Source organism: Salmo salar, chromosome 03 (genome assembly GCF_965601325.2).
Source record: "Salmo salar chromosome 03, fSalSal1, whole genome shotgun sequence".
In the NCBI taxonomy this organism is placed as follows: domain Eukaryota; kingdom Metazoa; phylum Chordata; class Actinopteri; order Salmoniformes; family Salmonidae; genus Salmo; species Salmo salar.
Window position 1 is genome coordinate 19,413,181 of NC_138293.1, and position 14,565 is coordinate 19,427,745.

At 43.2% G+C, this 14,565-nt stretch overlaps 1 protein-coding gene across 2 annotated transcripts; it reads left to right on the forward strand.

The window, feature by feature from the left end:
- The first annotated feature begins 1,472 nt into the window (after window positions 1-1,472).
- LOC106599582 (carbonic anhydrase-related protein) lies at window positions 1,473-13,773 on the forward strand. Of its 2 annotated transcripts, XM_014190871.3 has the most exons (10): window positions 1,481-1,710; window positions 1,983-2,003; window positions 3,828-4,019; window positions 4,308-4,432; window positions 5,310-5,405; window positions 6,235-6,297; window positions 6,917-6,965; window positions 7,063-7,175; window positions 11,668-11,858; window positions 13,513-13,773. In XM_014190871.3, exons 1-9 carry the CDS (start codon window positions 1,638-1,640, stop codon window positions 11,800-11,802), a joined length of 867 nt encoding a protein of 288 aa, XP_014046346.1. In that variant the 5' UTR covers window positions 1,481-1,637; the 3' UTR covers window positions 11,803-11,858; window positions 13,513-13,773. The 2 variants fall into 2 exon arrangements, with proteins under 2 accessions (XP_014046349.1, XP_014046346.1); XM_014190874.3 differs by lacking the exon at window positions 1,983-2,003 and having other exon boundaries at window positions 1,473-1,710.
- Window positions 13,774-14,565: the final 792 nt, after the last annotated feature.

A 14,565-nucleotide genomic window follows, 5' to 3' on the forward strand; every position in this document is an offset into this window, starting at 1 on the left:
AGAGAGTGGGATATGCAATCTATTCAATTTAGGAAATGAGGGTCAAGGTGGTTTCTTAGTACAGAATATTAAGCGATTAATCAATCTAATTCCCTTTGACAAATTCTACACTTTGGGACAGGCATATGACACAGCGGGATATATCATATCTTGCCAGAACAGTACTGGTCAGTTCTACTCTATAAGCTAATCATCTATGTTTGCATCTATTGACAATGAAATTATTGGTTTACTTTGTGCTGTAAGTAAGGAGCCTTGCACAAGCCTTGTGTGAGCAGGAATGGCTCATAGGAGCTGGAGTCGTGTTTCTGTAGCATGAGACAGTTTGATGTACACCACCTCGACAGGACACTAGTCTTACCCCCAATCTCTCTCCTTAATTCTGAGTGCCAAGCAGAGACGCACTGGGTACCAGTTTTTGTCTTTGGTATGACTTGGCCGGGGATCAAACTCCCAACCTTCCAATCTCAAGACAGACACAAGGCAACAAGGCCACTAAGTGCTGAGTTAGTCAACAAAAAGCCTAGCCAGTAAAGGACTTCCACAGGAATGTGCACGTGTAATATGTGACACCAATTTTACATAAACCTTCTATTTTTCAAGAATAGTGTTAATCTGTTCTCTTTGCACAAACAGATATTTTTTTCCCAGAAATCTCTGAGGAAACACAAATCTGGACAAACGGATCACATTCTAAAATTGAAATGCTGACTGTCAATTTCTTCACCTGAAAAACATCAGGATCATAATATCTATTCCTAACAGTAACCCCTCTGAAAAGCTCTCCACTTCTCTCCCCCGTCTCCCTCCCCCGTCTCCCTCCCCCTCTCTTTTTGTTGTTGTTGGTATTGATCCCCATTAGCTGTTGGGAAAGCAGCAGCTACTCTTCCTGGGGTCCACACAGAACATGAAACATGACATAGTACAGAACATTAATAGACAAGAACAGCTCACGGACAGAACTACATACATTTAGAAATGGCACACAGCCTACATATCTAGGTCAAATAGGGGAGAGGCGTTGTGCCGTGAGGTGTTGCTTTATCTGTTTTTTCAAACCAGGTTTAAAAAAAACAGCAATATGAGATGGAAGGGAGGTCCATGCAATAATGGCTCTATATAATACTGTACGCTTTCTTGAATTTGTTCTTAATTTGCGGACTATGAAAAGACTCACACACACACAGACACACACACACACACACACACACACACACACACACACACACACACACACACACACACACACACACACACACACACACACACACACACACACACACACACACACACACACACACACACCTTCCTTTCCTTACACCACAGTGAATTGCTGAGCTGTTTAAAAGGTGCTCCACTTTGACAGGGACTTGCCTCATCCAATCCAAGCTTTCTGTGTCTGTGTGGGGCGGGGACTCTGTGGGCTGCTAGTGCTGAAAGAGAGTTTTGAAACTTACCTAGAGTGTCTGTTGATGGGACAGTCTACACTGCAGCCGAGAGAGAGAGAGAGAGACTTTCACTCTCTCCTATTAGATGGACTGAGCAGGAAGAAAGAAAACGGATAAAATCAAAAGCCAAAGACTTCGACTTCAAATCAAAGCAAGTGTGTTCAGTAAAAAGACTTGTTCCATACTGCCATGGCAGACAGCATGATTGAGGAGTCTGACTACTACCCTGGGAAGGATGATCTGGACTGGGGATATCAGGAAGGTAAGGGCTTTGGAGATTTTTAGTAAAAACTTATGTACCAAACACTTGTTTCCTTTTCTCTCCCAAAACATAACTTTCTTTACCATTTAGGCACTAAACAATGCATGCATTGATATGGAAATTCTTTCTTCTCACATCTAAACAGAAAAAATAGCCATCTCTTCTCTCTCCCTCTCGTTCTCTATTCTCTCTCTCCCCCTCTTTCGTTCTCTATTCTCTCTCTCGCTCTCTCTCTCTCTCTTTCTCTCTCTCTCTCTCTCTCTCACATACAGTAGGTAAAGAACCCAAAGAAGGTAGGGTATTTTGATCAATGCACTTCTTATTGGGGTAACTTGATCATGCACATAATGTATAGAGCTGAACTTGAGATTCTGGAGTCACACCCATGATTAAGTATTCTAAGAGAGTAGTGGTCTAGCTACCATGCTTTTATGATTCTGGGCTTTTAAGAACTCTTGTCCAGGGCACCGTTGTGTGCATTGTCTCAAAATGCCTCTGGGCTCTTGGAATGTAATTGTCAAGGTTTCCAGAGAGCTTTTCCAGAGAAAAGTCAAGAGCTAAACTTTTAGTAACTAATGTTGTTATTGGTGTTGACTTGAAATAAAAAGAATCTGGTTGGTAGGGGATAAAGTCATTCATACACTGGAAGAGAAGAGAGGACTTGTCTGTAGCGCTAACTAACTTAGCCTCATAAGCCAATGACTCTTGGCTATGCATCAGAAAGCTAACTGTTTCCACACATTCTTTTTATTCTGTTTTTCACACTGTGTATTCATATATTCACACAGCTCATTCTAATATATCTACTACTCTACATTGCATTTTGTTACACTGTTTATTCACACAGCGTATTTATATACTGGATTCTTGACATGGCTCACTGTCATTTATCTACCTCTGTACATTCTTACCCACTGGGCACACACTGGTTGAATCAACATGGTTTCCACGTCATTTCAATGAAATTACGTTGAACCAACGTGGTATAGATGTTGAATTGACGTCTGTGCCCAGTGAGTAGTATATATTTTTGGTTTGGACGCATAGATTGCATTTGGATTACTGATAGTGTTGTTTGGGTTGTTAACTGGATTCGTTGTGACATTTGTGATTTCTTGTTCTAGTTTTTGATTATTATTTGTGTACTTGTTTGACATTTTACTGCATTGTAAGGAACGAGTAACAAACATTTCGCTGCACCGCTATAACATCTGCTCAACTGTGCTATGGGCTGTCTCTGTGATTCAAAGCAATGGTTTCATCATCTTAATTACAACGCTAAATGTGTGTGTGAGGTCAGACATTTCAGAGTGGGAGTGACTTTGTCCAGTTTATGTCCCATCTGGGGACTAGAGACAGAGAGATATACTCTAGGTGTGTGTGTCCCTGACAGATTGAGTTTTGCACTCTCTCTGCGCTTACAGCCAACTGATAAATAACTTTGAAATAATCCAGGGCATGCTATGGAAAGAGCAGAGACCTAAGACCGCTAGCTAACAGAATGTTCTTACAAAGTATGAAAAGAAGTGACAATGAGAAGGAGAAGATTTGTACTCTTTGTGGAAGATTGAAGGAGGGGGTATGACGAAATGTGAGAAAGAGAGGAAGATAGTGTCAGTGAGGTATAGACAGAGAGGAAGAGGATCAAGTAAAAAGAGAGGAAGTGTGAGCGGTGTTAAGAAAGAAGAGCTAGAACATCCTTGTGTCCCTCTGGTTTGGGTTATTTCTGGTACAGACTCCCCACGTGCCCAGTTCAGTGACACTCAGGGATTGGCGTACTCTTAGCCCAGTTTAGCTTGTGTGTGTGTGTGTGTGTGTGTGTGTGTGTGTGTGTGTGTGTGTGTGTGTGTGTGTGTGTGTGTGTGTGTGTGTGTGTGTGTGTGTGCGTGCGTGCACATTTGTGTGTCCTCAGGTATACTTTGTTTATGCTGCTTGTGTATTCAAAGGCTGGATTTACACTCCACCAGACATACTCCGTCACCACTTTGTGACTTCACCACACACCATAGAGGACTCTGCATGGAGGTCTCAGTGCAAGCCAGAGGTTGTAACCTCACTGAGGTTACACTAAGGAGAGCATTTGGTGGAGTTGAAGTCTAAGTTGTGTGGGTTTTCAGGTGTAGAGTGGGGTTTGCTGTTCCCTGATGCGAATGGAGAGTACCAGTCCCCGATCAACCTGAACTCCCGGGAGGCCCGTTATGACCCCTCTCTCCTGGACGTGGGGCTCACGCCCAATTATGTGGTGTGTCGGGACTGTGAGGTCATCAACGATGGACACACCGCACGCATCATTCTGAGGTCCAAATCAGGTGAAAGTTGATATTACATTACCACAGTATCATCAAAACAATGAATGGGTTAACTGTACCTGAACACTACACTAGACTGGGGATTTTGCATACACCTTTTCAATGAGCTCACATTAGCCGTAATAACTGAACGTTGAGTCAATGACTGTGTGCTGCGTGTGATACACACTTAGAGAAATCAGAGTTGCACCAGAATTCAGACCTACATTCAAAACCCCCAGGTAATTTAATGTGGTCTTCATTTCCTGTGTCTGCTCTCCCATGACGCTCTGGGTTTCCTGTCTGCAGTGGTAACTGGTGGCCCATTGCCAAGTGACCACGAGTATGAGCTGCATGAGGTGCGCTTCCACTGGGGCAAGGAGAACCAGCGGGGGTCAGAACACACCGTCAACTTTAAGGCCTTCCCCATGGAGGTATGAGTCTCAGCCAAACACACACACACACACACACACACACACACACAGTCTACTTCAAGGCCTTCCCCATGGAGGTATGAGTCTCAGCCAAACACACACACACACACACACACCACACACACACACACCACACACACACACACACACACACACACACAGTCTACTTCAAGGCCATGACCATGGATGTTTGTCTCAGTTAGAGGCCACTGTCACAGTACTCAGACAGAGGGAGTTGGTATGTTATTTTCACATAAAATAAGGTTATTTCATGTCAGGGCTTTTGTAATGGAATCCTGTACGGCTCAGTTAGTAGAGCAGGGTTGCAATTCCTGGGGCCACCTATACACAAACATGTATGCACAAATAACTGTAAGTTGCTTTGGATAAAGCATCTGTTAAATGGTATATATTAATATTATTATTATTATTATTATACAGTATATTAGCTCATTATTATGTTTCATATATTTACAAATCACTGAGACCATTGATGTAAACAAGCGTTTGAAAGGCCCTGAAGAAGCTATGCCGCTGGTGGTTTTGCTTTATAAGCTTCCTTCTCTATCACAGGTGCTTGGTGCTCTATTTCAAATTGAAGAGTGCACTTACGTCCCATACACCTGCTCTGTCTCGGCCCTGTCTTCTACAGCCTCATTCTGCCTATGGTCTGTCTGTCTGTCTGTCTGTCTGTCTGTCTGTCTGTCTGTCTGTCTGTCTGTCTGTCTGTCTGTCTGTCTGTCTGTCTGTCTGTCTGTCTGTCTGTCTGTCTGTCTCTTTCTCTGAATATCATATGTGGTTGATCTCTTTTTGTGATCAACTTCCCTATAATATGATACAATATAAATATGATACAATAAGTGTGCTTACCCCCCAGCTCCATCTGATCCACTGGAACACAACGCTGTTCAACAGTGTGGAAGAAGCCCTGGCGAAGAAGAACGGAGTTCTCATCATCGCTCTGTTTGTGCAGGTATTGATTGCTTTGGTTCACTCCGTAGTGATATGAGAATCCTCTCTTCTCATGGTCAGTATGGTTATTTTAGGGACTTGCCAACTTGGTACTGTAATTTATATCATATCATATATTCATATGAGCTTTGACACTAAAGTCAACATATATCCACTTGTTTTTTAATTGGACTGAGAAAACCCCCAACATTCAAATAACCACAATAACATTTGATTGACGTGAGCTGGCTTGAGGCTTACTGTTTACCTAAATGTATAAGACCGTCCGTTTTAAGTGAACACATCACTTTGTCCTTCCTGTTTTTGAAAGCTCCAAGAGTTTCCCCCACCACCACCAACACATCCTGGCAGGACTCACGTTAGCAGCCCCATGTTAACACCTGTTAACCTCACAACATAATACTTATATGTTAGGACAGTGATATTCAAACTCGGTGTCGCAAAAACTGCAGTGGGGTCGCCAAATTATTAATATTATTTTAATATTTTAATATTTTTTAGGAATAGTACAGATTATTGTATGGGATGTTTTTGAGAAAGAATTTGAAAAATGTAATTGGTTTATTTTCATTTTGATAAGCGATGAAAATGTAATGAATTGAAGGTTATTTGTTAATGTAAAAATCGAAATGGACGGATTTTTAAGGTGGTGTCATTATATTTGGGGTGGGGTGGGGTGGGGTCTTGAAAAAAATGCTAAAACAAATGGGGCCCCCAGAAATTCTGGCAGAAAAAAAGGGTCCCTGCTGAAAAGGTTTGAATATCACTGTGTTAGGACCCTCTTTCCTTAACTCTTTTTGACTCAATGCCCTTGACGTTGTTTCCTTCAGATAGGGAAGGAGCATCTGGGGTTGAAGGCCATAACAGAAGTGCTGCAGGACCTACAATACAAGGTAAGACGTTGCCGTCCATTTTGTTGTCCAAGTGATATTGTTATGGCGATGATGTTATGGTTATGACTTTTCATGGTGATGAGAGGGCAGATGTTATGATAAATTACTGATATGACCTAAGGGTGTAGAAGCCCAATGCTTAACTGAGAGATAGAGGAAGACATACAGAACATAGGCATTCAAATTAGGGTCCGTGCTATCAGGGCTACTTGGGACGACCCTACTCCATTGAAGTTGACATTTAAAAGGGTTAAAGTAAGGGTTAAGGTTAGGGTTAAGGTCAGGGTAAGGGTAGGAGTTCAGGTCCCAAGACGTCCCTACCCTAAATAGCATTAACCATCAAATTAGGCAGTTAACAGACAAATCAGCAGAGCTGCAATGGTTGGAGCATGCAGCAATTTATTAATTTATTGTTTTTTCAATGAAACCTGATGCAATTAATGCTCCAGATTGATTTGAGACCATGTGAAACATTTAAGATTAGACAGGAGAAATGTTGATGCAGAATGTGAAGGAAGAGGTCCAGTAGTACAGATGACATGGTGGCTGAATGAAGAGTACATTACAAATGAAGCAAAACAACCAATATTTTTTGTTTTGTTTTGACTTATCTTTACAGGGGAAGACCAAAATAATACCGTGCTTCAATCCCAACACACTACTTCCTGGTGAGTCCTTCATCTAATTGTGTATAATTCCTGCTTGCATGTATGGTGTGACACAGTATTAGATGAAGTTATGGTGTGTGTTTGTTACTCCCTCCAGACCCTCTCCTGAGAGACTACTGGGTGTATGAGGGCTCCCTGACCACACCTCCATGTAGTGAGAATGTCACCTGGATCCTGTACCGTTACCCACTCACTATCTCACAGTTACAGGTAGGCCATCTGACACAATGGCCTGGTTCAAGCAATCAAATGTATTTTATAAATCCATTTTTACATCAGCAGTTGTCACACTTAAATCTTTTGTCTTGCCAATTCACCCTCTTAACACACACATACACAATCAATGTCTCAATTGTCTCAAAGCTTAAAAATCCTTATTTAACCTGTGTCCTCCCCTTCATCTACACTGATTGATGTGGATTTAACAAGTGACATCAATAAGGGATCATAGATTTTACCTGGATTCACCTGGTCAGTCTGTCATGGAAAGAGCAAGTGTTCCTAATGTTTTGTGCACTGTGTACTGCCGACGTGATCACCCGATGTGGTCTCAACAGGCTATTCTGTTACGATGTCGCTGAAGAACCATCTACCAGCCCCGGCCCGCTAGCTTTTCTGAACGCTGTGTCCCCTGCTCGCCTAGCGTAGTAGTGACTACTGAACGGCACCCTGACTCGCCTATTGTTGCTCTTTTGACCCTATGATCACTCAGCTACACAGCTGATGCCCCCTGGACTGTTTCAATAACACGGTACCTCATTTTCTTTACCTGTCGGCCCCAGCCTCGAACTCAGGTCCTGTATGTAGCTAACTATACTGCTCTGCCCATTCATCACCATTTACCCTTTGTTGTCTTAGCTCTCTTGATCAACACCTGTGATTGCTTTATGCCTCTCTCTAATGTCAATATGCCTTGTCTACTGCTGTCTTGGCTAGTTCTTATTGTTTTGTTTCACTGTAGAGCCGTCAGTCCCGCTCAACATGTCTTAGATAGCTCTTTTGTTGCACCCCACACACATGCAGAGACCTCACCTGGCTTAACTGGTGCCTCCAGAGACGAAACCTCTCTCATCGTCACTCAACGCCTAGGTTTACCTCCACTGTACTCACATCCTACCATACCATTGTCTGTACATTATGCCCTGAATCTATTCTACTACGGCCAGAAATCTGCTCCTTTTATTCTCTGTTCCCAACGCACTAGACGACCAGTTCTTATAGCCTTCATCCTCTGGTGATATAGAGGTTATCCCAGGCCCTGTAGCCCCAAGTTCCACTCCTATTCCCCAGGCGCTATCATTTGTTGACTTCTGTAACCATAAAAGCCTTGGTTTCATGCATGTTAACATCAGAAGCCTCCTCCCTAGTTTGTTTTATTCACTGTTTTAGCACACTCCACCAACCCTGATGTCCTAGCCGAGTCTGAATCCTGGCTTAGGAAGGCCACCAAAAATTCTGTAATTTACATCCCCAACTATAACATTTTCCGCCAAGATAGAACTGCCAAAGGGGGTGGAGTTGCAATCTACTGCAGAGATGTTCTGTCTTACTATCCAGGTCTGTACCCAAACCGTTTGAGCTTCTACTTTTAAAAATCCACCTTTCCAGATACAAGTCTCTCACTGTTGCCGCTTGTTATAGACCCCCCTCAGCCCCCAGCTGTGCCCTAGACACCATATGTGAATTAATTGCCGCCCATTTATCTTCAGAGTTTGTACTGTTAGGTGACCTAAACTGGGACATGCTTAACACCCCGGCCATCGTACAATCTAAGGTAGATGCCCTCAATCTCACACAAATGATTAAGGAACCTACCAGGTACAACCCTAAATCCGTAAACACGGACACCCTCATAGATATCATCCTGACCAACCTGCCCTCTAAATACACCTCTGCTGTTTTCAATCAGGATCTCAGCGATCACTGCCTCATTGCCTGGGTCCGTAATCGGTCCGCTGTCAAATGACCAACCCTCATCAATGTCAAACGCTCCCTAAAACACTTCAGCGAGCAGGCCTTTCTAATAGACCTGGCCCGGGTATCCTGGAAGGATATTGACCTCATTCCGTCAGTAGAGGATGCCTGGTTATTCTTTAAAAGTGCTTTCCTCACCATCTTAAATAAGCATGCCCCATTCAAAAAATGTAGAACTAAGAACAGATATATCCCTTGGTTCACTCCAGACTTGACTGCCCTTGACCAGCACAAAAACATCCTGTGGCGTACGGTATTAGCATCGAATAGCCCCCGTGATATGCAACTTTTCAGGGAAGTTAGGAACCAATATACTCCGGCAGTTAGGAAAGCAAAGGCTAGCTTTTTCTAACAGAAAAGTGCATCCTGTAGCACAAACTCCAAAAAGTTCTGGGACACTAAAGTCCATGGAGAATAAGAGCACATCCTCCCAGCTGGGAAACACTGTCACCACCGATAAGTCTACGATAATCGATAATTTCAATAAGCATTGTTCTATGGCTGGCCATGCTTTCCACCTGGCTACCCCTAACCTGGTCAACAGCTCTGCACCCCCCACAGCAACTTACCCAAGCCTCCCCACTTCTCCTTCATCCAAATCAAGATAGCTGATGTTCTGAAAGAGCTGCAAAATCTGCACCCCTACAAATCAGATGGGCTAGACAATCTGGACCCTCTCTTTCTAAAATGATCCGCCGAAACTGTTGCAACCTCTATTACTAGCCTGTTCGACTTCTCCTTCGTATCGTCTGAGATCCCTAAAGATTGTAAATCTGCCGCGGTCATCCCCCTCTTCAAAGGGGGAGACACTCTAGACCCAAACTGTTACAGACCTATATCTATCCTACCCTGCCTTTCTAAAGTCTTCGAAAGCCAAGTTAACAAACAGATCACCGACCATTTCGAATCCCACTGTACCTTCTCCGCTATGCAATCGGGTTTCCGAGCTGGTCATGGGTGCACCTCAGCCACGCTCAAGGTGCTAAACAATATCATAACCATTGATAAAAGACAATACGGTGCAGCCTTCTTCATCGACCTGGCCAAGGCTTTCGACTCTGTCAATCACCACATTCTTATCGGCAGACTCAACAGCCTTGGTTTCTCAAATGACTGCTTCGCCTGGTTCACCAACTACTTCTCAGATAGAGTTTAGTGTGTCAAATCGGAGGGCCTGTTGTCCGGACCTCTGGCAGTCTCTGACGCTTTTCTCTGTATACATCAATGATGTCGCTCTTGCTGCTGGTGATTCTCTGATCCACCTCTACACAGACGACACCATTCTGTATACTTCTGGCCCTTCTTTGGACACTGTGTTAACAAACCTACAGACGAGCTTCAATGCCATACAACACTCCTTCCATGGCCTCCAACTGCTCTTAAATGCAAGTAAAACTAAATGAATGCTCTTCAACCGATCGCTGCCTGCACCTGCCCGCCCATCCAGCATCACTACTCTGGACGGCTCTGACTTAGAATATGTGGACAACTACAAATACCTAGGTGTCTGGTTAGACTGTAAACTCTCCTTCCAGACTCACATTAAGCATCTCCAATCCAAAATTAAATCTAGAATCAGCTTCCTATTTCGCAACAAAGCCTCCTTCACTCATCCTGCCAAACATACCCTCATAAAACTGACTATCCTACCGATCCTTGACTTCGGCGATGTCATTTACAAAATAGCCTCCAACACTCTACTCAGCAAATTGGATGTAGTCTATCACAGTGCCATCCGTTTTGTCACCAAAGCCCCATATACTACCCACCACTGCGACCTGTATGCTCTCGTTGGCTGGCCCTCACTTCATATTCGTCACCAAACCCACTGGCTCCAGGTAATCTATAAGTCTTTGCTAGGTAAAGCCCCGCCTTATCTCAGCTCACTGGTCACCCACCCATAGCACGCGCTCCAGCAGGTGTATTTCACTGGTCATACCCAAACCCAATTCCTCCTTTGGCCGCCTTTCCTTCCGGTTCTCTGCTGCTAATGACTGGAACGAATTGCAAAAATCACTGAAGCTGGAGTCTTATATCTCCCTCACTAACTTTAAGCATCAGCTGTCAGAGCAGCTTACCGATCATTGCATCTGTTCACAGCCTATCTGTAAATAGCCCACCCTACTACCTCATCCCCATATTGTTATTTTTTTTGCTCCTTTGCACTCCAGTATCTCTACTTGCACAGTCATCTTCTGCACATCTATCACTCCAGTGTTAATGCTAAATTGTAATTATTTCGCCACTATGGCCTATTTATTGCCTTACCTCCCTAATCTTACTACATTTGCTCACACTGTATATAGATTATTCTATTGTGTTATTGACTGTAGGTTTGTTTATCCCATGTATAACTCTGTGTTGTTTGTGTCACACTGCTTTGCTTTATCTTCGCCAGGTCGCAGTTGTAAATGAGAACTTGTTCTCAACTGGCCTACCTGGTTAAATAAAGGTGAAATAATAAAAAAATAAAAAAATACGGAATAGGGCTCACATGGAAAGAGGAGTCTAAAATAGCCCAGGACAGGCATACAGTAAAATGCTAATATTTATCCACACCATAATCACTACACAGAACACTTAATTAATCCATCACCACTCATTCCCTTCTATTTAACTTCTCTCTCTTTCTTCCTCCATTTCCCTAATTTCCCTCATCTCATCACTCTCTCTCTCTCTCTCTCTCTCTCTGTCTCATCCCTCTCTCTTTCTCATCCCTCTCTCCCAGATAGAGGAGTTCAGGAGGCTGAGGTCCCATCTAAAAGGTGCTGAGCTTCCTGAGGGAAACGATGGGATGTTGGGAGACAATTTCCGCCCCACTCAGCCCCTTAGTGACAGGACGGTCCGGGCTGCCTTCCAGTGACACCCCCCCCCCCCAGTCCATTCTCCATGGCGAATCCCTAGCTACATGTTCCACAGGTAAAGGTCAACAGTCAGACTGTTCTGAGCCCCTCACAACCTCACATATAGTTTCAGGCCCTTAGAAGGTTTGTTTTTAGAAGTTGTGGCCCTCTTTCTTGCGGAGATGTACTTTTAGCAATACAGCTAATAGTTTAGCAGCGGTCCTGAGTGGAGCAGCGGTCGAAGGCACTGTATCGCAGGGCTAGAGGCATCACTACAGACCCGGGTTTGAGCCCATGCTGTATCACAACCAGCCGTGATCGGGAGTCATATAGGGCGGCGCACAATTGGCCCAGCGTCGTCCGGGTTAGGGGAGGGTTTGGCTGGGGGGGACTTTACAAGTAGGCCGTCATTGTAAATAGGAATTTGTTCTTAACTGACTTGCCTCATTAAAAAGGTTAAATAAAAATGTCATATTGATGCATAGACTATGTTCTTCCATGACCTGGATTGATGGATAATAATGTATACCACAAAGAAACATGTATCAGGGTCACATTGGCTTGCCCTGGAAGTTATAGTTTAACGGAAATAGGCCAGGTATTTCCCAGAGGTACAATCATAATGGTACCACTAAACACTGGAGCAGTGGCAGAGCTACAGTAATAATGATCTAACCCAGTTCTCCCACTAATCTAGGACTAGCTGTGTTGTGTTTGGACCGGAGCGATATATCTATTTTAGAGCTAGCATTGGGAACACCTAGGATACTGGCAAATTACTCATTTTGAAAGGAGTGGGTGGATTTGGATGTGCTCAATTGAGGGCACATGGACAAAGTGTGTCTAGACTCACAACTGTATTATGCAAACAGTGAAGAGAAAGAACAGGATTGTATCAGATAGCCAGATAAGCCCATTGCTTGGTAGTTTGACAGTGTAAGTATAAGTATATCAAAGTTTCAACTGGGTGGAAAAAGTTGTATAATAGTTGTGAGCTGCTATGTAGCTACAGAGGGAAATGTCAGAGGGACTGTGGAAGAGATAGTGGAGTATTGTCTCTGGTAAGGGATATTTAAGTGGTCATGTGACCTGGCCAGACCTGAGAGGGGCCAGGAAAGGAGGAATAGAGGAAGAAGTAGGAGGGATAAAGGAAGGGGGTTCTGAAGGGACTCCAATTGCATAATTAAGCGATACCTTAAATTACATTGCCAAACCATTCGTAGTTAATTATAAGGGAATAATGCATGTAATTACATTGTAGCATGTTTGTAAATGCAGGTACTGTAGTTAAATGGGTTTGCCAAATGTTAGTTCTGTTTACCATGGAAATACAAAAAGGACGGTGGTCAGTACTGCATAAGTGCATGTACTTACGAGATATAATTGTAACAATCATATAAAGTGCATAAGTGATTTTATAGGTTATTGCACCAGTAGGTACTCTGAAATAAGGATTATGTGACAAAACGTGTGGCCGAAAACATCACATTTCTAGCTCTGTAACCATCATAGCTCATCCAAAGAAAACAGGATATTAGTTTGTGGATTTAAGTTTGGAAAATATTACATCTTAACATTGCACAATGTCCAACAATTCCAATCCAAAACATGGGACTTATAAAATAGCACTTTGCTCTTCTATCTGCCATCTTTGTTTCCAAAGTCTTAGGGCGACATTATTGCTGGAATGTTCCGACATCTACAAAACATTCCCTTTTTTCTTTTCATAGTGAAACAAGAGGAGGAGATAAAGGAGGGGAGAGGGAGAAACAACCTTGCTGACTCGGCCGGATGGTTGGAATTTATGTTACATTGGATCACTTGGACTGGGAGGGAGCTAACAAAGGCACCATTTTACTCTGTGTTGATGAAGGCAGTGCTGACAGATCAACCGGCTGACTTCACCTGTGACCTGGAACCAATGGCATATATCAGTTTTCAAACAATGTAAAAAAATATATATATATTGAGTTAATAAAGTCGCATACAAACATGGTCTCTTTTTCTCTTTCTTGAGTAAGGCAGCTCCATAATGCAGGGGTTTCAGCCTAGCTCAGTGCTTTCTGTGGAGGGACAGCCAGCGGAAAATATAGTGTCGGGATTGGTAATCTTCTCTAGTTGTGCTGTGATTGGCTCAGTCTTGTCACTCACGGAGACACTGCGTCACAGCAAAATCTACAGGGAGAGCTAGAAAGTTCAAGCCCCTTTGGGTGCTGCAATAGATTTACATTAGAAGTGCCCGTCCAAGAAGGCTCAAGGTCATTGGCCACAGATAGCAAGCTAGATAAGCAGTTATCATCATGAATCACGTCAACAATCTACTGCTAAATCCTTTTCAATCCATGTCATATGAAGAGAAATTCTAGATAAAAAGTATCGGTGCTCATCGACCATTGGACATAAACATTACACAACAAGTTGGAAATCGCAAATTCAACAATGAGGTGGTGGAAGGAATCAGTGGTTAACTGCAAGCGTTGCAAAGCAATCACCATTTTTCTTCCCCTGCCTGCTATTCGGTGGAGTGGGTGTGTGGTCCAAGTCTGGGTTTAAGGGTCTCTTTTCCAAGCGTAAAAGGATAAACATTCACAAGTTAAGGTTGAGTAGGTTTCGTTCAAACGGCTCTCCTGTGAAGTCGTGACTTGCGACATACACATAGTTTCCTGAATCGGGTCACAAATTACAGTTACTAGTTACCTGTCCAAAATTGTAATCGGTAACGTAACTTTTGGATTACCCAAACTCAGTAACGTAATCTGATTACATTCAGTTACTTTTAGATT